This window comes from Branchiostoma belcheri, unplaced genomic scaffold (assembly GCF_001625305.1).
Source record: "Branchiostoma belcheri isolate BF01 breed outbred unplaced genomic scaffold, Haploidv18h27 scaffold124, whole genome shotgun sequence".
NCBI classification, from domain to species: Eukaryota; Metazoa; Chordata; class Leptocardii; order Amphioxiformes; family Branchiostomatidae; genus Branchiostoma; species Branchiostoma belcheri.
This window is the reverse complement of record NW_017802647.1, coordinates 378,690-400,305: the sequence shown is the minus strand read 5'-3', so window position 1 is coordinate 400,305 and position 21,616 is coordinate 378,690. Positions and strand designations below refer to the sequence as shown.

At 42.3% G+C, this 21,616-nt stretch overlaps 4 protein-coding genes and 1 pseudogene across 5 annotated transcripts in view; 4 read left to right on the top strand and 1 right to left on the bottom strand.

Annotated features, from left to right (window-relative positions):
- Positions 1-1,828: 1,828 nt before the first annotated feature.
- LOC109463279 (probable 28S ribosomal protein S16, mitochondrial) lies at positions 1,829-3,742 on the bottom strand. The gene is made up of 4 exons (XM_019760018.1): positions 3,602-3,742; positions 3,066-3,250; positions 2,510-2,633; positions 1,829-2,068 (listed from the first exon to the last, which is right to left on the bottom strand). The coding sequence occupies exons 2-4, from the start codon at positions 3,222-3,224 to the stop codon at positions 1,938-1,940; spliced, it is 414 nt and encodes a 137-aa protein (XP_019615577.1). The 5' UTR covers positions 3,225-3,250; positions 3,602-3,742; the 3' UTR covers positions 1,829-1,937.
- A 191-nt stretch (positions 3,743-3,933) lies between these two features.
- Positions 3,934-7,352, top strand: LOC109463302 (rab5 GDP/GTP exchange factor-like). The gene is made up of 2 exons (XM_019760049.1): positions 3,934-4,033; positions 4,760-7,352. The coding sequence occupies exon 2, from the start codon at positions 4,783-4,785 to the stop codon at positions 6,418-6,420; it is 1,638 nt and encodes a 545-aa protein (XP_019615608.1). The 5' UTR covers positions 3,934-4,033; positions 4,760-4,782; the 3' UTR covers positions 6,421-7,352.
- Positions 7,353-7,837: 485 nt separating this feature from the next.
- Positions 7,838-9,136, top strand: LOC109463268 (E2F-associated phosphoprotein-like). The gene is made up of 2 exons (XM_019760009.1): positions 7,838-8,089; positions 8,279-9,136. The coding sequence occupies exons 1-2, from the start codon at positions 7,838-7,840 to the stop codon at positions 9,134-9,136; spliced, it is 1,110 nt and encodes a 369-aa protein (XP_019615568.1).
- An 874-nt stretch (positions 9,137-10,010) lies between these two features.
- The window catches only part of LOC109463304, a 13,346-nt gene continuing 1,740 nt past the window's right edge, over positions 10,011-21,616 (top strand). The window contains exons 1-7 of one of the 2 annotated variants that reach the window (XM_019760051.1): positions 10,012-10,145; positions 10,800-10,906; positions 12,145-12,252; positions 12,748-12,916; positions 13,190-13,321; positions 13,468-13,576; positions 13,793-15,238. In XM_019760051.1, coding sequence (XP_019615610.1) covers positions 10,073-10,145; positions 10,800-10,906; positions 12,145-12,252; positions 12,748-12,916; positions 13,190-13,321; positions 13,468-13,576; positions 13,793-13,955 — 861 coding nt within the window. In that variant the 5' untranslated portion in view covers positions 10,012-10,072 and the 3' untranslated portion in view covers positions 13,956-15,238. Of the gene's footprint in view, positions 10,146-10,799; positions 10,907-12,144; positions 12,253-12,747; positions 12,917-13,189; positions 13,322-13,467; positions 13,577-13,792; positions 15,239-21,616 lie in introns of those variants that run through there. The other variant, XM_019760052.1, reaches the window with a different exon arrangement.
- LOC109463303 lies at positions 15,365-16,687 on the top strand (annotated as a pseudogene).

The window sequence follows — 21,616 nt, the reverse complement described above, 5'->3', positions numbered from 1 at the left end:
CACCTATTTAAAAAAGCGATTTGGTCTTGAATATGAGACAATGCTAAAACTCTTTGTTTCATTGCCTGAAAAATGAAGGGAAAATCAGGAAAATATCACAGAGTACTGAATAAAGCATAAGTAATAAAGTAGTAACTACTAGTAAGACTTGTTAACAGTCCAAGGTACATGATGTAAGTACTGCTAGTGACAAGCATATCGGTAGTCGGAAGGTTACTCGGGGTCAAAGGGTGATTGACCTTTCCTGTTGAAAGACATAACAACTGCTTCTTTCTGATTGATATAAGGGGTGGGGGGACTAAATATTCATAACTCGCAGTAAAAATGTCCGAGCCTGAGATTTGAGATTCGTGGTTATACCGACGGCTCTTCCTTTGGGGAGCAAGTGAGAGGAGAGAGTGTGCTGTAACTAAGGAGGATGGCACCCAGGATAAAAGGAAGCGCCGTTTTTCTTATTTTTTAAACATCCCTCCTCACTCACATTTTCTCCCATTTTACCTGCTGAACTTTCAGGCAGTGATAGAAGTTATTATTCTATACTAGTAGTTTAAGAGCTGCTTGTGTATACGTAAGCCCGTAAATGTGAGTTTTGCACTTTTATTCCAGGCGAGGCAGATCGCCACTTGGCGATTTCCCCTTGTAGTAAGTTGTACGTACGTAGCTGCCCACGTACATATACTGACGTTGGATTCATCATTAGTTTTCAGTCAGATGAATCATTAGTTTTCAGTCAATTACTAACGTTTGAAAGTTGCCTTGGGGATAGATACAAACAAAGGAAGGCGCAATACACACATGGCACATCACAACCCACCTACCCACGCACATATGTATCTAAAGACTCAAGTCAAATTGTGTGCCTGATTGGATCATTATACCTAATGGGCCCAGAGCTGTAGCAGAGTTAACCGCTTTTCAATAGGCACAGTTCAGCTCCTGGTAAACATGATTTATAATTGCTGACTGGGATAAAAGACGGAGAATGACTGACGCACGATTCATCATTAGTTTTCATTGACGTTTGAAAGTTGCCATGGGGATTAACACAAAGGAAGGTGTAAATACACACGTTAACAAATGTCTTTGGACGTAATGTAATGTTGTTGATTATGTGTAATGACGTACAACCAGGGACAGTTTATAATGAAATAACACAAAAGAGATTCTGGACCAACATTTCGGTGATAATTGCCAATCAGCTAACCCTTTGTTCATTGGCAAGCCACTGTGCCTGCAGCATCAAAACTGCTATGGGACTACTCTTTTGTTCTTCATTGAACCAAGGGAGAAGACATTTTATAATTCTCCTCCCGGCTTCTCCTAGGTCTGTATTAAAGAAGTACATTAATAAGCAGTGAAGGAGAAAAATGTTATGAACAAAGCGGGGTTGGGCAATTCAAATTAGAGAACCTTGGAGATGAAGGCATTATAGGACAGGGACAGTTTACTTGGGTTCGTTTCTGTTTATGTAACCATGTATCCATCTTAACTGTACCTAGATCTTTTACTGGTTTTGTAGTTGTACAAGTCCTTTGATTATTTGTGCCATATTTCGTGTTTTGATTTTGGAAGGTAATCTGTAAACAATGATTATGGAAATAAGAAATTGCAAATGTCACGTTACTGTCAAAATTACGGTAAATTGGAAAGATTCAAAGCAGATACATTGTACCATACCTCCTTCTTCAGAAATTTAGAAAAACTGGTAAGATTTGTCACTTCAACAATCTTTCTGACAATGACTTCATGTTATTCCATGCACACACTGATATATTTACGTCCCATACAACTAGGAGACTTTCTTTGAGTTTAATGAGGACATACAAAGTCTTGCACAACAGTTTATTCAGGAAAAAAACCTTAGATGCTATACACGTACAACTTTTAAGTATCAGTTTATTTCAAGCACAAAGATACCCCCTCCCCACTATCTCCTGTTAAACCCCATCTGTGGCTGATTGGTCCTTCTCCTCAGCCTCCTGCTGTGCTGCCTTTTCTGCTGCTGCCTTCCTCTTTCTCTCTGCTATGACTGAACTCATGGGGTGAAGAGGTAGGAAACCTGAAAGTCCTGGAAGACATTTAGAGAATTACGTATATGTGCATCGAAAGGATAAATTGCTATCAACAGCCAGTTTATGGTTCTTTCACTGGTAATAAAAACTACTGGTGACAATTAAAGCATATTAATGATAACGAGAAAGTTAACATTTGCAAGTCAGATGCATAATGTTTACCTTTGCGTACTGTCTGCTCTTTTAATTCTGACTCAAACACATTTACATGTATATATATGGTCAGACAGGAGTCCAGATCCTTCCTGCTATGAAATTACAACATGATGTAACCCAACATTCATTACCATGATGGTAACAGACACAACATTGGTTCAGGTCATTGAGGTCACTTTTTGGAGAAGAAAAAGGAGAAGATGAAAAAGCAACTGAGCAAAAACAACATGTTTTCCTTTGGTAAACATAAAGAATCTAAGTGAAGGGTAAGAAAAACTCACCTAGAAGTTGTGCAACAGGCTTGGTGGGTGTGGCCCCCATGGCCAGCCAGTGTTTTAGTCTCTCATAGTTAAAGCTGACAAGTTTTTCGTTGAAGTCATTGGGCAAAGGGTCGTAGGTCCCTAACTGTGGAATTGTGGAGATAGAATAACATGTCAGTCACTTAACCTTCTCCCTGCTGCCTAACCCTGTAGTCAATAAAAATTAGTAGCTAAATGGCAACTTCAGTGTGCTATAGGTTAAGATTGGTACTTGTAGTGTAGAATTAGCACGAGCCTCATCTGTAAGGCTCTTTTTACACAACCACCAACAATTACCTGCAAATATTTGGTAGGATGCTAGGTGGTGCTGCAGTTAAGGAGCCCCACACAACTGTGCAAGGCTCACGAGACAAAAACATCTCAGACCATGCTTTATACATGTCCAGACAAGTTTTGTTTGCATCTCGGTGGGCCTTTACCTTTCACAATGGGTATGAACCTCCTTATTCACTAACGTAATGAACAAAGAGATGTTAAAAGAGATAAAATGTTCTATGTAGAAACAGAAAACACTTGCCTGTTCGTAGATCTCCTTGTCTCTCCCTGCTGGAGTTGGTGCCACCACAATGTGATAGAAAGGTCTGTTGGTGCAACCGCTCAAGGACAGGCGGATGGACTTGGGGCCGAGTTTCCGATACCGCGCTCTCCAACCTAGCAGGGCTGTTGTCAGACGCATCTCGTGTTCTGTACTTTTGTCTTTCCCTACAGATTTGTACAAATCCATTCGTTCATTTGACACTGGGACAATGTTAATTTCGAGCCCTGTTTTAGGGGGCACTTGTAAAGTATAAACTTCAGTATGCTATTGGCAAATTTCCCAACAAATTGGTACTGGTGTACATTTATTTTTGCAAAAGAAACATTTATTTTTGAACATGCATGGCATCCACCCTGAGCATTAGAAGTCACTGCTGACATGAGGACTGTTGCTGTCATCAGAACATTTTATAATTTTACACTCAGTGTGCAATGCCCCCCTCCCCCCAAAATTTATTTCCGATATAAATATTTACAACCTCGCTAAGTCCGAAATACTCTAGCTCTTTCACTTACCTGTATACACAATGAGTAAGTTTCTAGTTCTTTCCCCTTTTCTTTATCAGTTGGATGTAACCACTCCCTTATATTTCCAGAAATTCTGATTAAAAAGCTGAAAGCAATTTTATCCCGACATGGGCGCCGCCATCTTTAATTTTTAGGCATAACAGGCAAACAAAAACGAAAGACAAAATTCGGGCATGACAGATATTTTTTTGCATAAGATGACATCTAAAACCCTCCAAATATCCCACTATCACGTTTTGCTGCAGATCGTTTATTGGATGTTGACATTTCGTCCATCACAGAAAATGACTGTTTTCACCTGTTTGCTTTACGTTTCCCTGCTTTCATTATGACGTAGCGGTGTAGTTTGCGCCCGAGGAGGAAGATTATAAATTTTTTTCTCTCCCTGCTACATGCCGCACCTTTCTGCAGATTTCAGAGGTATTCTGATCATGTTTGATACTTACTGTGTGTTCATTACGTACTCTTTCCTATTCTTGGAACTGTGAAGAGGTTTCCTGTGCCTTGTTTTGTAGGGAAGAGGCGCAAACTTGGAAAAGGTACAAAGGTTCTGTGGGGAGGGGGGCAAAGTTATAAATTACCGGCAAAGCCAAAGCTTTTAAAATTATTAGCGGCGAGAAAACTTATTATATAATGTCACTTGGAGATAAACATGGAAATGATAATGTACGTATTTTTGGTGAATTTGTTAGTATCATTTGAGTGGATAGGTTTCAAGTGACATACACAAATAAATTATATACACTGTATGATAATATTTTGTATAATTGATGACAAAGTGAACTGTGCATATTAAAGGTTACATTTATGGATACGTGTATTTCCTGGCGTCTATGGGAGGGGTGGATATATAATCCCCTAGTTGTAACTCAGGTAGTGTAGACTGAAGTTTGCCACATGAAATAAAAATTCTTAATTTATCTAAAAACTGACACGTTTAAATTGGAGGTTGAAAAAAATGCAGGCCTCAGACTAGTAAAATATCCAGCTGCTTCCGGATGAATAAAACATGTGCTTTTGCCCTTTAAAAAGGTACATTTGTGCCCTGATTGTGATTACATATCAAAACTCTGCATGGGAGGTTTTGCACAGTAACAGCAGCAAAGAAGAATATCTTTACTAAGGGCATATTTCCACCCTTCCCAGGTGCCAGGGAGTGGTAAGTCAACATGAGTTCACTGAAGAGGGGAACCCGGAAGGGTCTACATGTGGACCAATCAGAGCTGTTGTGCAAGAATGGATGTGGTTACTATGGCAACCCGTCCTGGCAGGGGTACTGCTCCAAGTGTTACCGCGACATCGTGCAGAAGTCGCGGCAGCGTCAGATCGAGAGCGACCACGAGTACGCCAAGCGGCTTCAGCAGCAGTACGCCGCCGAGAACCGCGGGAGCCCTGGTGCCAGCGGAGGCTCAGGTAGCGGACGTGAGCTGTCGTTCTCCAAGTTTGAGGAGAAAAAGACTCAGCACACTGGATCAAAAACTCGCACCGTAAAGAAACTGTTTAAAAGCAAATCCTCCAGCACTGTGAAGGGGAGTCCAAGCCAGGAAGGGAAACTCACTCCACAGGCGTCGCCAAAAGAGCCCGTACTCAGCCCTGAGAGCCAGAAAACTGTCAACGAGTTCATAGAAGGGTTACGGATCGTCCGCAGCAGGGCGTTCGCTCAGGAGTTGTACAAGTCTGCCCAGCACTTCATCCACCGCATGCAGAACTCCGCCTACCTTCCCATCGAGGAACAGTCGGAGATGGTGCACGATTTCTACAACAGCATGAGTGAGCGGCTACAGAAGCACCCCACGGCTGGAGGGCTGACAGCGGAACAGCAGGCACAGCTGCTGGACGGGGTGGAGAAACACATCACCACCAGGCTGCACCAGCTGCTCTTCTGCCCTTCCATAACAGATGATGAGCAGAGAGACCTCAAACTCCAGGACCGCATCCGCTCCCTCAACTGGGTCACGCCGCAGATGCTGGACACGGGGATCAAGGAAGACGACGCCCAGGTGCAGGGGCTGACAGACCAGGCCATCGCTGCCATCATCGAGGTGGGATCCCAGCGGTCTCCCCAGGAGAAACTCAGCTGCCTGGTCAGGTGTTGCCAGCACATCTTTGAGCTGCTCCGCGTGTCCCACGATGCTCCCGCCAGCGCAGACGAGTTCCTACCGGCTCTAATTTACATCACCCTACGAGCCAACCCACCCCTTCTTCACTCCAACGTACAGTACATCACTCGGTTTGCTAACCCTAGTAGGCTGATGGCGGGAGAGGCCGGGTACTACTTTACCAACCTGTGCTGTGCCGTTGCCTTCCTGGAGAGTCTAGACGCTCAGGCCCTGTCTCTGAGCCAGGAGGACTTTGATAGATACATGTCGGGAGAAGCCGTCCCTCCCAAACCTCAACAGAACGACCAGGCGGATGGATACACATGTGAGGGCCTCATCCTCATGCAGGAAAACATCAAGGGCCTGAAAGAACTGAACGCAAAACACGACAAACTCATGGAGGATGCCAAACAGCTGCAGCAGGAGATGCAGGGTTTTCGGGACGGTGTGATCAAGCAGATTCAGGACGTGCTTGCCCGTACTCCCCTGGACATCAAGCCCCGCCAGCCGTTACAGTTAGCGGGCACACCCGACTCACCTAACCAACAGGACCTACTTCTGAGCCCCTCTACTGTCGGATATCCACAAGCCGGCGCTGGGCTGCAGGCTGTTACACTGGACACAGAAAACGAAGACAACTTAAACCTGCCACCCCCGCTAGTACCACAGGTGGTATCTACCCAGGCAGCTGATAGCAGTGGGCCCTAAGTTTGTGGAACAGTACAGGGAATTTTTTGTTGTTGTTGGCCACAGGAATGACAAGCCTAATGACATTTATTTTTGTCTCATGTATTGTAAACAGTCGCGCATAGTGCAGACTTGTTTTAATAATACAATGTAAATCCCAAGGAATATGTCAATCATGTCAATGGTTCTTCTGTTGAACCTTGTAATGTGCTCATGTACAGTATTTACGTAATGTCCCATTCAGTGTTATTCTGGTCTACGACTGCTTTATCAAAAGGGAAGGAACTTTGTACAAGATGTAAATATAGAGAAAATCTACAGTATTAGTCATCCATATGCTACAGCTACTCATTTCCATTGCGGTATTTATCACTTCGTCGACCAAATCAAGTACCGTAACTCTGTGAAATACATATTTACACTAAAGCAAGTTAACAGAGATTGGTGGATTGATACACACTAATAAGTCAACTTCTTTTCATCATACAGATGATTTAGAAAAATTATAAGAAAAGATGTATAGTACCAACTACTGAGTACAATACCTTCTTGAAATAAGACACTGTCTTATACCCTCTAATTGTGTAGTAAAGACATGCTGCAGTTAGACAGGTACATGCTGTAGATGTAATTGATAATTGTATGCTGCAGGTTACCCAGAACTAGGGACAATTGACTTTGTAGACCAAAAAGAGCTATAGAAAATGCAAGAGCAAAAATATAGCACAAGCATGATAACGTGCAACAAATACATGTATTAAGGGATTTATAAAAGCTGTATCTGTGCTAACAGTGAATAAACTTCAGAGTAGTTGTTACACACACACATGATGTTTGTTTTATATTGTGTGTATTATTTACACCATGAGAGGTATAGAGAAGTATTCTAAGGACAATTTATTAGGTTATTTATTCAACAACCTTTGGGTTTTTGTGATTTATTCAACAGCCTTTGGGTTTTTGTGTTGGTGATGTAAAAAAAAGCCCCCACACAGCTGGCTGTTATATTATAATAAAGTACTCTTCATACAGTCTCTTGCCAACCTGTTGAAATAATTTACATACTGTACTATCAAACTACTAGTATGTTTCTGTTTACTGCCATCATTTAAATGATTCCTGTTATATTCACAATGTGCTAGTGAAAAACCCTACTTTAGTCAGGTAAAAGCACTGGGTACTACATTTCATCTTCCTCTGTATGAGTACATTTACTTGCTCCATCATACCAGTACAGTCAAACCTGCCCAAGTCAGCCTCCAAGTGGCCTGCTCAAGAAGGGCACCTGTCCAAGAAGACCACTTTACTTTGGTCCTCTGGATGGCCTTCTTTGACAAGTTTGACTGTGCCGTGAAAGTATGCTACAACTTTTATTATTCTATTCACAAAGAAATTAGTATAATCCTAATGTAGTTGATTTAACTGTCAGGTTGAAGCCATGTCGAGGAGACACGACATCCGTGGGATTGACCACGACGCGGGCTACGTGCTGGACGAGGAGTTTGAGGAGTTGAGCGCGGGGAGCTCGGACGGAGAGGATGAGCTGGACGTCCTGCTGCACGGGACGCCCAATCAGAAGAGACGTCTGATCCGACACGCGCTGAGCGGGGACGAGGGGGAGTCCAGTGAATCAGAGGACGACTTTGAAAAGCAGATGAACAAAGAACTGGATGATGGGATGACGTCAAAGGTGAGTTGATTGTTGTGGATGACCTCTCCAAAATCTGATACAAGACTGCATTCTGTTTTGCATTAGGGGACTTTTGCGACATGTTTGTTTTCTTCTCAATTTCAAAAAGATCGACATCTGTTTGACTATTTGCTCACATTTTGACCAAATTAGCCTTTTTATTCAATTTTTACTTCCTTTTTGCTCTAGGAAACAGAGATGTTGCAGATGTTTGAACAACAGATGGCTTCAACTTCTGCAACTGGAGGTCAGGGTCCAGGTCAAGGGTCAGGTCAGGGGTCAGTTGCTGGAGGGAAAACAGCAGCTGCCGGCAAGGCTACACAGCAGACAGTGGCAGACGAGTTTTATAACGACATCTACTTCGATAGTGATGAGGACAGTGACAACGAACAGCCACAAGATGTGTCTCATGGGGTGAAAGGTCATGACGTTAAAAGTCAGGAGGCCAACCTGGGGTCAGATGGACAGAGCATGGCACAGAGTGATGTAACAGATGAGAGTACCGACAGCGAGGCTGTGGGGGCTGATGGGAAGGGGAAGAAACGCAGGAAGAAGCACCGAGTGATGACAAATGATGAGCTGTTTTATGACCCAAACATGGACGCCGACGATGAGAAATGGATGACACGACAGCGGGAGAAATACCGGGCCATCAACGAGCAGAAGGCAAGTTCAGGCGCGGGACCGAGCGCAGGCAAGCCTAAGGCACAACCAGCACCAAACAGTGACGCGATTCTCAACTGTCCGGCTTGTATGACCACCCTGTGTATCGACTGCCAGCGCCATGACCTGTACCAGACCCAGTACCGCGCTATGTTTGTACTCAACTGTAACGTCATCCGTGCCGAGCGTCTCAGGTACCCTAAGAAGAACAGGGGGAGTAAGAAGCAGAAGAAGGGTGTGGAAAGGTTGGAGGCAGCAGAACCTGGTGCAGATGGGGACGACATCTACCATCCCGTCAAGTGTGGCGTCTGCAGCACAGAAGTGGCCGTGTACGACAAGGAAGAAATCTTTCACTTCTTCAATGTGCTTGCAAGTCACTCATAAACAGAGAACAACTACCCTAGTTAACCATGCTGTGTATGTATTTTTGAAAAATACATGAAGTTTATATTAGTAGCCATGGTTTAAATGAGGGAAAGCGAAGGTTGTGACCTCAAAGGAAGTGGAAGTTGAAGCAGATATTGTACATAACATTACATTTGTACCTACATACCTACATATAAAACTGCAAAGTACTTCAACAACAGTAAAATATCAAATCTATTCATCATATATTAAGTCTCTGTTTTGACAACAACATTCTTTTGTCTTATACTAATCATTTTATGCTAATGAATGGAGAATTGGCAGTAGCCTGACTAAATAAATAGTAAATTCATATCATATTGTACAAAGTGCAAAAGAAATATTTTCAGATCTGGACTTGTAACGTTATCTCCTGTAGAGCACAGTTGGATATTTTTTGTCTACATTAGATACTAGTAGTACATGTACATGTATTCTCAACATTCCATCTTTCCAAGTTTTGTAAGCCAGATTTACTCATTAAGTTGTTTTGATGACAATAAAGCTATGTTATTAAGTTGTACATTATCTTCTCTACCCAGATAAGACCAGTTGTATTATTGTTAGCTAAGTATGAAAGTTTTGCAGTACCTTAGAATGCCTTCAGGGGGCCATATTAATATAGTCTCTTCTTTATTTTGCCAACATCTAAAATTACCAAAATATCCACCCACGACGTCTCAAATTCTGTTAGTGGAAAGAGGGGAGGGAAATTATTTCTATTGTGAAGTCGTGCCTCCTATACTTTCTTGGAAGCCGACAACACAATACGTCACTACTCTATAACAAATATAGAATGACGTCACTTCCTGCTTTACTGGGAAGTCGTGTCGGCGAAGTTTCATATCCGGCGCCGCGGCTGCCAGGCATTCACTTCCGCAAAATATTACGGACTGGTACAACTCCGCAGCAGGAATGGAGCTCCCACGGATGCACGCATTTCTCATGGCCCTCGTCTTCACATGCGTCAAGGCAGCGACGAAAGACGGTAAGTAACCTGTTAACGTAACCAATGGTCAAACGTTATATCAAGGAGGTTAAAAGAGACATTTGTGAAGCAACGCACGAACTTTTGGCCAAGGACATATGTCATGGGGTGAGGCGAAACGGTACTTCAGTTTCTGTCAGTATGTGGATGATTCCCCATATTCTTAGCCGTAATCAATACTTGTCGGAGGAAAATTTATGTGTCTGTGACGCTTTACAGTTGTAACGTATGTGGCAAATGAATCTAAAGTTTTAGATACAAAAGAAAAAGTTCTAGTAATGTAGTTCTAGTAATAGGCTGTTGAGAAATAGCCTGAATAGTAATGCTGGGTTCGGTAGTTCATCTTAATCTCCAAGCAGATGTCTGGTGGCAAAAAAAATACGGTCAAAACTGGCCATCTGGAGAGAGTCCTCAACCGACCAGACTCTAGATGGCGCCAGTTCTAAATGTTAATAACTCGGAGATTAGAGACACCTATCGCAGTTGTGTATGGAAAGGGCAGTTATAACGGGTTTATGGAAAAGGCAGGGCTGTTAACTTTTATTTACCTGGTCTATCTAAATTTCTGGTCACTGAACTGTGTTGTTAGATCATAACACAAGCCGAATTAATCATGCATGACTAAATATGATATTAATATCCCTTTCTAAACAGTTGACATGGGGTCCCACTGCGGCCCACTTGGAAACGGGGTGGATGTTTCAGACTCAGATGCTGGAGACCTGTTCTGGGATAACTACCCCAACTCAGAAGACTGTATGGTAAGATGATCTCTTTTTTTGTTGGTTTGTTCAAAATCCCTGATTCCTTGTTCATCATTTCCTTTTTCTGTTGTATGCAGGATGCTTGATTGTAGGCATGTTAATTTGTTAACTCATATCACTGCCTCCTTGCAAACTACAGTTGTTTGTTACTCCGTGAAGGAGGTCAGGACCTCCGGACGGAGTGTTGTAATCGGCTAATTTTTCATGTTCGCAGTCAAAACACTGGGTTCTCTTCGTGTAATCGGCACGCAATTTTATACGCCGTCTGCGGGCATGCCCGTGTTGATGCACGAATGTGTATTTTTGCCGTTGCTGCTTTCGCGGTCAATGTAATATCGCAGACGCACCCCTACAATTACGAGGCGAATTGGAACGGTCCAGAAAAACGCGTTGTTTGGAATAGCGGGGGGGAGGTAAAAGTTCATGCAGATACGGGGTGGTTTTTATAAGTGGTTCCAGATGTTTTTGCCCATGGTTAAGAGATGCCAAGTTTTTTGGAAGATGTTCGCAGCCAAAACGCATTCTGCCGTACGTCGCATATCTGTGTAATTTCGCATGTGGTGTTGCATTATGTCCGGGATGATGCACGTCTTTTTATTTTTACCGTAGCTGTTTTGATATTGGAGTAAATGGTTATTTTCGAAACATCCCTACTTTTACAATCCTGTGGAATAGACCGTAGGTTTAGGCAGTTGTCTGGTAGCAGAGGTACTGTAAGCAGATATCCTGGTTATCTGGCCGGCGGTAGTAACACTCGCGGTGCTTACCGCCACTGTTGCTGGAATTTGGCTTGTTCCAGGCGCGCTTAATTAGGTACAGGCACCGTAAGACGGTGGGGCTGTCTTTGTTACTAGACACGACCATGATAGTCCGATCTTTATGTGAATGCAATGATTGTGTGTGTGTAATTAAAATGAAGTTAGAACTTGAAGCACAGTATCTTTACACGCCCTGGGAGCAGTAATGGATTTAGCTCTTTGTATGTTTTATGCTTGTGACGCGCCCTCATTGTATTAACCGTTGCCTAATTATAATGTCTGCACAGTAGGTCTGGCGTTGACGCTTGGGATTTTGTTGAAATATAATAAAACTTCACGGAGAATTGTCGCCTATGGCTTCTTGTTTATCTTTCCAGTTTGTCAACAGGATTTCTAAAAAAAAGAAAGGTATACAAGTGCATAAATTTCCATGATTTTTATTCTGGCACTCACATACCACAATCTTTGTTTACCCAGGTTACGCTGGTAGCGGCTGTAGGCAAGCGGATTTTTCTACAGTTTACAGACATCCATATTGAGGGAACTAGTGGCTTTTACGGCTGCTCAGATGTGCTGTATGTTAAGGTATGAACTTTGAAAAGATTGTACTATTATATATCCTAGTGTCCTGCGGAGCCCAACAATTGTTGTTTTGAACATACAGTACAATCTATATACAGCACCCTGTATAGCTATAGGTACAACTTGGGGGTATTTCTCCTTCAACACATCACACCGTAGCGAAGTAACTATGCCACTGCAGAGAAGTCAGGGGTCTATGACCTAATTAAGACAGGAAATTATTTGAAAATACACATGTATTGTGTAAAAAATGTCAGCAGGGCAAGGATTAAGGTATGAACTTTGAAAAGACTCTCAATAGTAGTCTGATCATGATAAATGCACATTATTACCACAATTTACTTCTTTTAATTTCAACATATTGGTACAATTATTTCACATTTCTGACTTTTTGTATCATCCTAATGTTACATGTACATATTGCAGCTTTAACTAATGTTACACACAGAAGGAAGTTGCTTCTACTGTTTTAATTGTGGATTTATTGTTTTTGCACAGAGCGGCTCTTATGGAGGCAACTTCTATCCTGATTCAACCTGGGAGACGGTTTGTGGAACGTCCCATCCTGATTTTGATGCACACAACCGTCATGTGACCCTCAAGCTCATCAGTGATGCGCACAGCACTGGACACATCCGCATTCGCTACACAGTTTACCACTCCGCACGTACGTATCAGAACTTTAGATTCAACATGATAATACTACTGGGTCCCTCTATCTGAAATGTTCTGAACTCCACAATTTGAAACATCTTCATTCTTTGTAATGATGATATTTTAGGAAGCGGACACTCACATATACATGCAGTTACACAAATACACAGTCATACAATCACACGCATGCACAAGCAGTGACACTCACACAGACACAAACACACGTTAAGTAGGGCCATGATGATATAGTTATGATGATAGCTAATCATGTCTCCATTTACTACAGATTATGATGGCTGTGACCAGTACACATGCGTCTATAACGACAGGTGTATAGACGACAGTCTGATGTGTGATGGTGTCAACCACTGCGGAGATGACAGCGATGAGGAAGATTATTACAATGGCGGCTGTGGGGGTAAGTTTCTACATCTTGTGACATGAAAAACATTCTAAAACTTCAACATTTCTTTGGGTTTTTGGCAAGATGTTTGTATACAAATTAACTGTATATTACTGTAATGCTTAGTCCCTTGTTCACATCTCTGATATTTTTTTTTTCAGTTGTAAAGCACAGAAAGATGGTGAAGATCATTGGAATCATTGCAGGCTGTGTGGGTGGACTGATCCTCATCATTGCAGTCATTTGCATCTGTTATAGAAGGAATAAAAGGTAAGTAGCATGTTTATAGATGGTATAGTGCTGCTATAGTTAATATAGAAGTATATACAATGTATGTGATACAGTTAAGAGTCATAAGCAGGATATACAGGAGGTACAATGTATTTTGCCCTTTAAATACAAGTATATGTTTCAAACAAAACATTGAATGCCTCTCTGCTACTAGTCATCAATGACATTTAATGAGTCTTTCCTTTTTCTTTACAGACCTGCAACGACAACATCTGGTGTTCCCATGGCAACGGTACCTCAGACAGCCAATAGGGGACCAGCACAGGTGTCAGAAGGCAGGTCCTACTCACCACCACCAGCATATGATGAAGTGGTGAAGTCTTCACCTCCCAGGGACAGTGGAAATGCTGTGGTATAGAAAGGCTATAGTGTCCTTGGGTACAGACATGTATGATTCAAGAAATGTAGTCGCAAGAATGCCAGTTTTAAAACCTTGTTTGCTGTGACATTTGTAAAATAAGAGATTATTAATTTATCGCTTGAAATAAGTGTATGTATTGGTGCCATCTTTCTTAAATGTACAACACAATCCAGCAAGAGTAATACATAGTAGTATGTTTTATAAATCTCTAAAGTACATGTACGCGATATTTTGTATTATGAATGTTATATATTTTACTTTTGTTGATTCTCATTGGCTGTACATATCTGACTGTAACGTTACATAGTCATAGCTCGTTAATTGACAATGTGACTCTAAATACAGGTAGTTTCTGTTGAGTTAAGATATCAATTGAAACACAGAGGCTTTGATGACAAAACACACTACAGCTTAATCTGAGAGTTTGAGCCATGAAAGACGTCCAGTATTGTAGAATGCTGTGTTCATTGGTAATTATTTTTATGCTGTTGCTATTGTTGTTGCTGATGATGTTTTTGAAACACAGAAGAGCTTTTAAATAAGTGATAGAAAATTCTATGAAAAAATGCTGCATGTATATTGGATTCGAAAATAATGTTAAGATTATGAAGATTTAAAATGATGAAACACAGTTGCATATCTTTATGTATTTTTGTAGATTACAGAACCACATATGCATTATCTGCATGTCCTTTGGAATTGTCTTATTACTAATGTCAAATTTTAAGGTCAACAAGTGTTTTTCTAGCCTGGTATCCAAACGAGTCCTATTTACTCTCTATTTGCGAGAGAACAAAAGAGACTCAGCAGCTAAATTATGTTTGGATGCCAGGCTACTAGTGTTAAGGTGACATGCTTTTTTTGTACGGTTTTGTAGAGAAAAATTCAGAAATAGTTTTTAATGAGCTTAGGTTTGAAAAGAATGTGATTACATGTATTTTTACTTGGGTTCAAAGTAATTGTCTTGTCTACTGAAATAATTTAAGATGATCTGAATGATCTTCTTGATAACTTGATGGTATTTTCATGTAAGATGATTTGATGTGAAAACTGTGAAACATTATACAAGTATTATAACATATGCGACAAATCATTGTTCACCCAAGGGTAAAGATACAAACTGCAGTAGCAACAGTTTGCGTGCACGGTCCAAAAGCGCCCAGAAGCGAATAATTTACAAAGTACACTGCTGAATATTGCTGGTTTACATGATTGGCATCTGGTCGGTTTCGCGTCTCTGTGTGCATGTTATCAACAGTAAATACAGATATATCTCGTTATTGTTGCGATAGCCTTCGTGTTTTACCATAATAGCAGTGTTCCGAGTGTGCGGTCTTCTCGGGGAAGAAAAACTGGCCTTTCTACTCATCTCACAAAGAATCTTATCGCCCGCGTGATCTGCGACAAACGTCCTTGACCTGATACTACCCTGTAGGAACCAACAAAACAAACATGGCTGACATCAAAACGCCCAAAGAGAAGTACGTGTGTACCCTCAGCCCAGCTCTGCAGCAGAAGGCAGAAGCTGAACTGAACGAGAAGCCGGCAGGGAGGGACCGTGACATCCAAGCACTGCGGGACATGGTCACCGCCCGTCCCGACCTCAACGCTTGCACAGACGGTGTCTTTCTGCTACGTTTCTTACGGGCGAGGAAGTTTGACTGTGATCGTGCATTCAAACTGTTACAGAACTATTACCGAGTTAGGACCAGTACTCCTGAGATCTTTGAGAACCTTCTACCCTCAGCAATAAGACACGTGCTGGAGAAAGGCGTGGTCACGGCGCTGCCAGGGAGGGACAGGGAAGGAAGGAGCGTCATCATCTTCAGGCCAGGGCGGTGGGACCCTGACGACTGGCCCATATACGACAACGTGAGAGCAGCGATTCTATCCATGGAACTGCTGCTCGAGGAGGAAGAAACGCAAGTGAGCGGTGTAATGTTTGTACAAGAAGAGAGTGGCGTCACAGCAAGACATGCGTACCAGGTGGGACTGCGGTACGTGCGTACAATCACCAACATTTTCCAGGACGCCTTCCCCGCACGTATCAGGGGTGTTAACTTGGTGAATGAGTCGTTTCTGGTCGACGCCATCTTTGCCATCTTCCGACCGTTCCTCAAGGACAAACTCAGGCAGAGGATAAAACTACACGGCAGAGTGTACGAGACCCTACACGAGCTGACGGGTACTGAAATTCTCCCCACGGAGCTCGGCGGACAAGGCGGTCCGCTGGATGAGATGGCCAAGCAATGGACGGAGAAGTTGATGCGTTTTGAATCTAGATTGCCGGAGTACAACAAGTATGGGGAACATTGATACTCCTGCTAGTGCAGCTACACATGGTCTTTTTTATCAACAACTTATTGTCCCGAGCCATGGTCTTTATTCGAATTCACAAGAAGTCACAAATATTCACAGTATATCAAGGTGTCAAGCTATGTCTTATGGCATAAAGACTTATGGGCTGGGTTCTTTCAAAAGGCACGATCACAAACTCAATGTTATGTATTTTTATGTGCGAATGAAGAAATAAAGAGACGATAATAAACATTTACTAAGGTTCTTGTTCCTACTTTTAATGTATAATGTGTGACTGACAAGCCGGGTTGTTTGCGTGAACGAAAAATAAAAGAATTGTACACAAATAGGGCTCAGCATGGTTAATTTTCTAAAACTTTTTTGTGTGTTTTGCTGTCTTACATGTAATAATAAGACTTGTTTCGCCAGAAGAATCCTTTCAGTCACAAATTGCGGACGCTACGGTTATATTCGGTCATATCATGTACCATTATGATACCAATATAATAACTTTGTGATGTTGTGGTTGATCCAAAACATGTTGAAACTATATATATATGTTACATATTTTTAGTTTAACAATCGTCGATAAAGAGAAAAGAACACTAATAAAGATCGAAATACTCAAATGTAATATTCTACACGTATGTCGCGTGAAATTTACTCTTGTTGTACCTAGTCATTAGAGACGTATTCCTACAGGCATTTGTCGCCTGTAATGTTTGTAAGTTGTCACGTACTAACTAGAAAATGTTCTTATCACGATCAAAAGATAAATGGGTCAAACAAAGATCATTTATTGGAAAATTACTAACGTGTGTTTTTCTCCTAAATTTAAAAAGTTGAATGATGAGGACAGAAAAATTAAGAATTTCGAGATGAAAGCCATAATTAAGTCATCGTATTTTTCAGGCATGCATATGTGGTGATTTCCTATTGGCCTGTCATTTATCTTATGTTAACTTGATTATCGAATGCAAATTTTGCTCATGATTTACAGGTGGCACAGGCACATGTGCGTGAAAGACAAGTTTCCAAGATGGCGAGTGCACATGGAAGGGAAGAACGAGCGGGTAAAAATTTCGCCCAGGAAGACGCGCCACGTCCGCTCATTAGGTAAGCTGTACTTTAAGTTGTCGTAGATACTCTCCGGACTATTGTAGATAAATCTCATTTCAGTTAAATGAAGCAAAAAGATAGAATTTCGAAAATAAGTTGCGGCAATTGTCCCCCACGAGTTAACACTGTAACGGAGGGGGCCCCGAGTTCGCCACTTTTTAACATAAATCACACATTTCAAAGGAAAATTCCATGAACCTCTTGATGATATATGGCCATGTCGAAAGAGTTTTTGTTAGACTTTTTACATACGTGTTACCATGGTGATTGATCGAACGTTGAGGTCAAGGGTCAACCTTCTACTTTGCGACGTAACTAGGGCGGTAGTTCCAAGGGTGTACCCCGAGTTCGCCACTTTTTATAATTTGTCAGGAAGTATCAAAATATGGATTGAAAGTGTTTTTTAGCCTTTGGATTTTATTCCTAGAGTTAACGCTTACTCGTTTGGGGGTAGTAAAACAAATACTTTGTGGCGCATCGGAACGAAACGCGCCATTTATTTGGACATAACAAGGTCGGTCCTCTGCGACGTAACTGTGGGTCATGTTCGGCGTTCCAGAGTCCAGCATATTACTGAACCATGAATATACAAGTGGGCTTTTGAGTATTTATTTGATATAATGTTACTTTTATCATGCTACCAACGTAAAACTGAAACTTACAGCTTTGATCAAGAGTCCATACCAACATCTATTTTAACGGCGCATAAGTGAAGGGTTGCAATGTGTTGCGTACGCTGCTCACGGCAACTTGTTCCAGGAAAGAACGTACAGTACAACCTACGTTACAGTTGCCACTTTGTCGCAGGAATACCCTGAAATTAACGCGGGAATACGGCTAAAATGTCCTTGGTTAGATTTGGCAGGGAGAAGCGTAATTACGAAAAATACAGCGTGACTTTTGCGTTAATACCACGAGATCCTGCTACACTCATATGCGCAGCACGGCAACAGAGAAATGGAGGGCGGAGCACTCTTTGTGGATTTCCCCGCCCCTTCTCACCGTCACGACGCGAGGTCCTACGTTTCAGCAGCATTCCCATCGGCCTGAACTGTTGCGGGCGTCCAGACACCAGCACCCGTCGAGCGGGAGCCTGGAGAAAGAAGTTGTTGTTGTTTTTTTTTGCTACCGTCCGGGGACGTTATTTTTCCCTACATTTTTTTTTTTTTGGTTTGTGGATGGGGGCAGTGGATTTGGTGATATAATAGCATCAAGGAGAGTAGACTACGTTGTTGTTCACACCTCCAAACTCAATTATTCCCTTTTCCTGTTTTCAGGTACGCGGTTTTAAATGAAGTACTTTGCGGCGCATCGGAACGAGAGACGTGGGTAAGTTTCCGCCGACGTAAGGGGACTGTTCTTGCCGGTGCCGCGGCGCCGCTCGCCACGTTCTAAACCACGTCAGCGCTGATTGACCGCCCATCGGTGAGCAACAAATGATCGAGGCGGAGAAGTGGGAATGGTCGGAGAATTTATGTGCTAGCGTATTTAAAATTTGACACCGAAACCAAAACAACAACGAAGGGCTGCCGGGACATGCAATTCTGAACGGAGAGAGCGAAAAAGTTCTTTAAAATATCTCGTTTAGTAAACTACTGCTCATGTCACAAAATCAAAGGAATAAAAACTTCCCAGCATGAAAAGCTTCTGGCCGCTGGCTTCCCACGTTGCGTTGCCAAGACGACGGCACGTCCTGGCCAGACAAAGCGGCGTCACGCCCACAGCAGCACGCACATGGGCCCCACCCACCGGCGGGCAGCAAAAGATTTCAAAGACTTCGCCCGAAAAACCCTATCATTGTAGGGCCATGCCGTGTACACCTACCCAGCATTTTAACGTAGTACTGGCTGGTATAGTCCCGCTACAAAATAATTTTCTGCGGCATCTATTAATATTTAAAGACATTTGTGATACGAAGTGAAACGATTTCTGTCATTTGAACCTTTGTAACGGCTTGGATATAACATTTGTTGAATATTTCTGTGTTTCACTAGAGCCGAAAGTGCATTAGAACTGACCATCAGGTGAAGCACAACTGTCATGTTATAACGTTATTCACTACGTTACGACGATCAAGAACAATCACGGCTTGCGGACCATTTTAAATCTTACCACTCATAACCCTCTTAGAATTGCGTTAATAATTACGGGGGTATTTCTTTTCGGCCGGAGTTCAACTGAGATCGGCGGCTGGCTGGCGACCGTCCCGTCAGCATGACCGAACACCGCGACGTGAGTGACCTAGATTATCTTACCGTGCGTCTTCTCGTTTTGCCGCAATTTCGTGTCAATATCGATGATACACAAATGGAATACGTTCCTTTATTAAAGTTGAACTTTTATTTCCACTCGTCAACATAATCATCCGACATGTTATGTACGAATCGATGTCGTGCGCTTCAATTCTCCTTGCCGGTTTTCGCTATATTCGTCGGTAATCGTTGGATCTGTCGGGGAAAACCTCAAATAAGGTAAGCACCCCGACTTTGGCGGCGGCCTGAGACACTTTTTGTATTTTGAAAAGTTTTTAAAAGTGCGTACTTTATTCGGACATTTACGGTAATAAAGGTTTAATATTGTTTACCACGATGTAAGACCTCCCAAACTCAGCCGGTAGCCACGTAGCTGAACACATTGGACTATGAGAAGTTTACAAACAAGTTTAGGGGAGAGAGCAGCCGCACCGATAATACGGCAGCGGCGGTAAAAGGAGAGGTTTCTCTCATGAAATGTAACTCTATGGATATTATATCCTACATATCATTCTCTTGTGTCTATAGACTCGATTTGTCAGACTATTTATAGATAATGTAACGAGATCTTACCTTTTCATGTCTCCATTCTTCAAGTTCGGAAATTCGAACCACCCGAAATGAGAGCACGTTCGATCGATAAGTCAGGCGTTCGACGCCAAAAAAACTTCCACAACATTACCGAAATAACTGGTTCAAACATGCACAAGACGGGAGACTTTCCCATCCATCTTTATTTTGCAGTTTCTTGTTATCTTTAAGAAGTCTTTTCATATAATATCTAGTTTCCAGAACCATTTTTTCGATTTAAAGCAATCAGAGAATAGAAGACGGTCGCTGTCGCCAGCCACGCGACCCAAACGTGGTGCCCATGCCGTGCGTCCTCTCTCCCCGTTGTTGTTACGCAGATCTCCGCTTGACTAGACCTGAACAGAATACTACATGCATATTAATCTTTGGTTGTCCTAGTCTCGAAGTATCATTGAAGTAGCCCTAACATTCTACCTTTCCACGTAAAAAATAAAGGAAACACAAAGTGGCGAACTCGGGGTACAGTGGCGAACTCGGGGCCCCCTCCGTTACTAAGTTAAGCAACCGCTGGGGGCATTTGTGTGGTCAAGTGAATGTATCTCCAGTCATGCCAGTGCACCGTGTAGTCCAAGCCACTAATTTTAATTAGTGACATAGGTCAATAAACTATTCAATGAGGGTAAAATCAATGATCCTGAAATAGAACCACACTTTTAGTGCAGATTTACGAAAAAATACTGGACAAAACCTCCGGCTAAACGGCGGACACTACAAGTATACAACCCCGGTGAATGGTGCTCTACGTCGCTCTCTATGTCGAACTCTTATTTCGATTATAGAAATGATGAGGTATCCCTGTATTTTAAGCGTGAATAACGTACACAAAGAGACGCGAGGCCAACCGAATATCAACCCGTGCGTACAAAATGTATTAGTAAACAGTACACCAACAGTTTGTAAATAAACCGCTGAGGATCTCTGAGGATCGCTAGAACGTGTGACCTCTGACCTAGTTTCTGAAAGGTGGAACGTGCTTTGTTGGTCCTGTGTATTTTGGTCAAATTCTATGCGTTTACAACGTAAAAAAAAGTGTTCCGAGGCCAAGAGCAGGCAGGAGGGACACGATGGAGCCGTTTTTACAGAGGATGACATGGACAAGGTGATAGATTTGGAAGGAGGGGAGACAGACGACTGGTAAGTTTGAGTGGGGAGGGGGGCGGTAACAGAGTTGTTTATGTATCAAAGACCATATCCAAGGTAATGATGTACGTCACATAGTGCTCATGAAGGTAAATTTGTCGGTAGAAAAGACACCGAGAATCCACCACAGGTTTAAAGTACTGCAAGAGAGGCGGTACCACTGTTGTTTATCCTGGAACAAGTCAGGACTTTTCTATGCATATTAACCAGTTGTTGAGCGGTAAATTATCCCAAACAGACTCTCTAACTTGACTTGTT

Coding starts and splice junctions, on each gene's coding strand:
- LOC109463279 (XM_019760018.1), bottom strand. CDS start 3,224: ATGCGTCTGACAACAGCCCTGCTAGGTTGGAGAGCGCGGTATCGGAAA. Junction 2,634..3,065: donor ACAAGGAGATCTACGAACAG/GCAAGTGTTTTC, acceptor ACAATTCCACAG/TTAGGGACCTACGACCCTTT. Junction 2,069..2,509: donor GCCTGTTGCACAACTTCTAG/GTGAGTTTTTCT, acceptor AATGTCTTCCAG/GACTTTCAGGTTTCCTACCT.
- LOC109463268 (XM_019760009.1), top strand. CDS start 7,838: ATGTCGAGGAGACACGACATCCGTGGGATTGACCACGACGCGGGCTAC. Junction 8,090..8,278: donor ATGATGGGATGACGTCAAAG/GTGAGTTGATTG, acceptor TTTTTGCTCTAG/GAAACAGAGATGTTGCAGAT.
- LOC109463302 (XM_019760049.1), top strand. CDS start 4,783: ATGAGTTCACTGAAGAGGGGAACCCGGAAGGGTCTACATGTGGACCAA.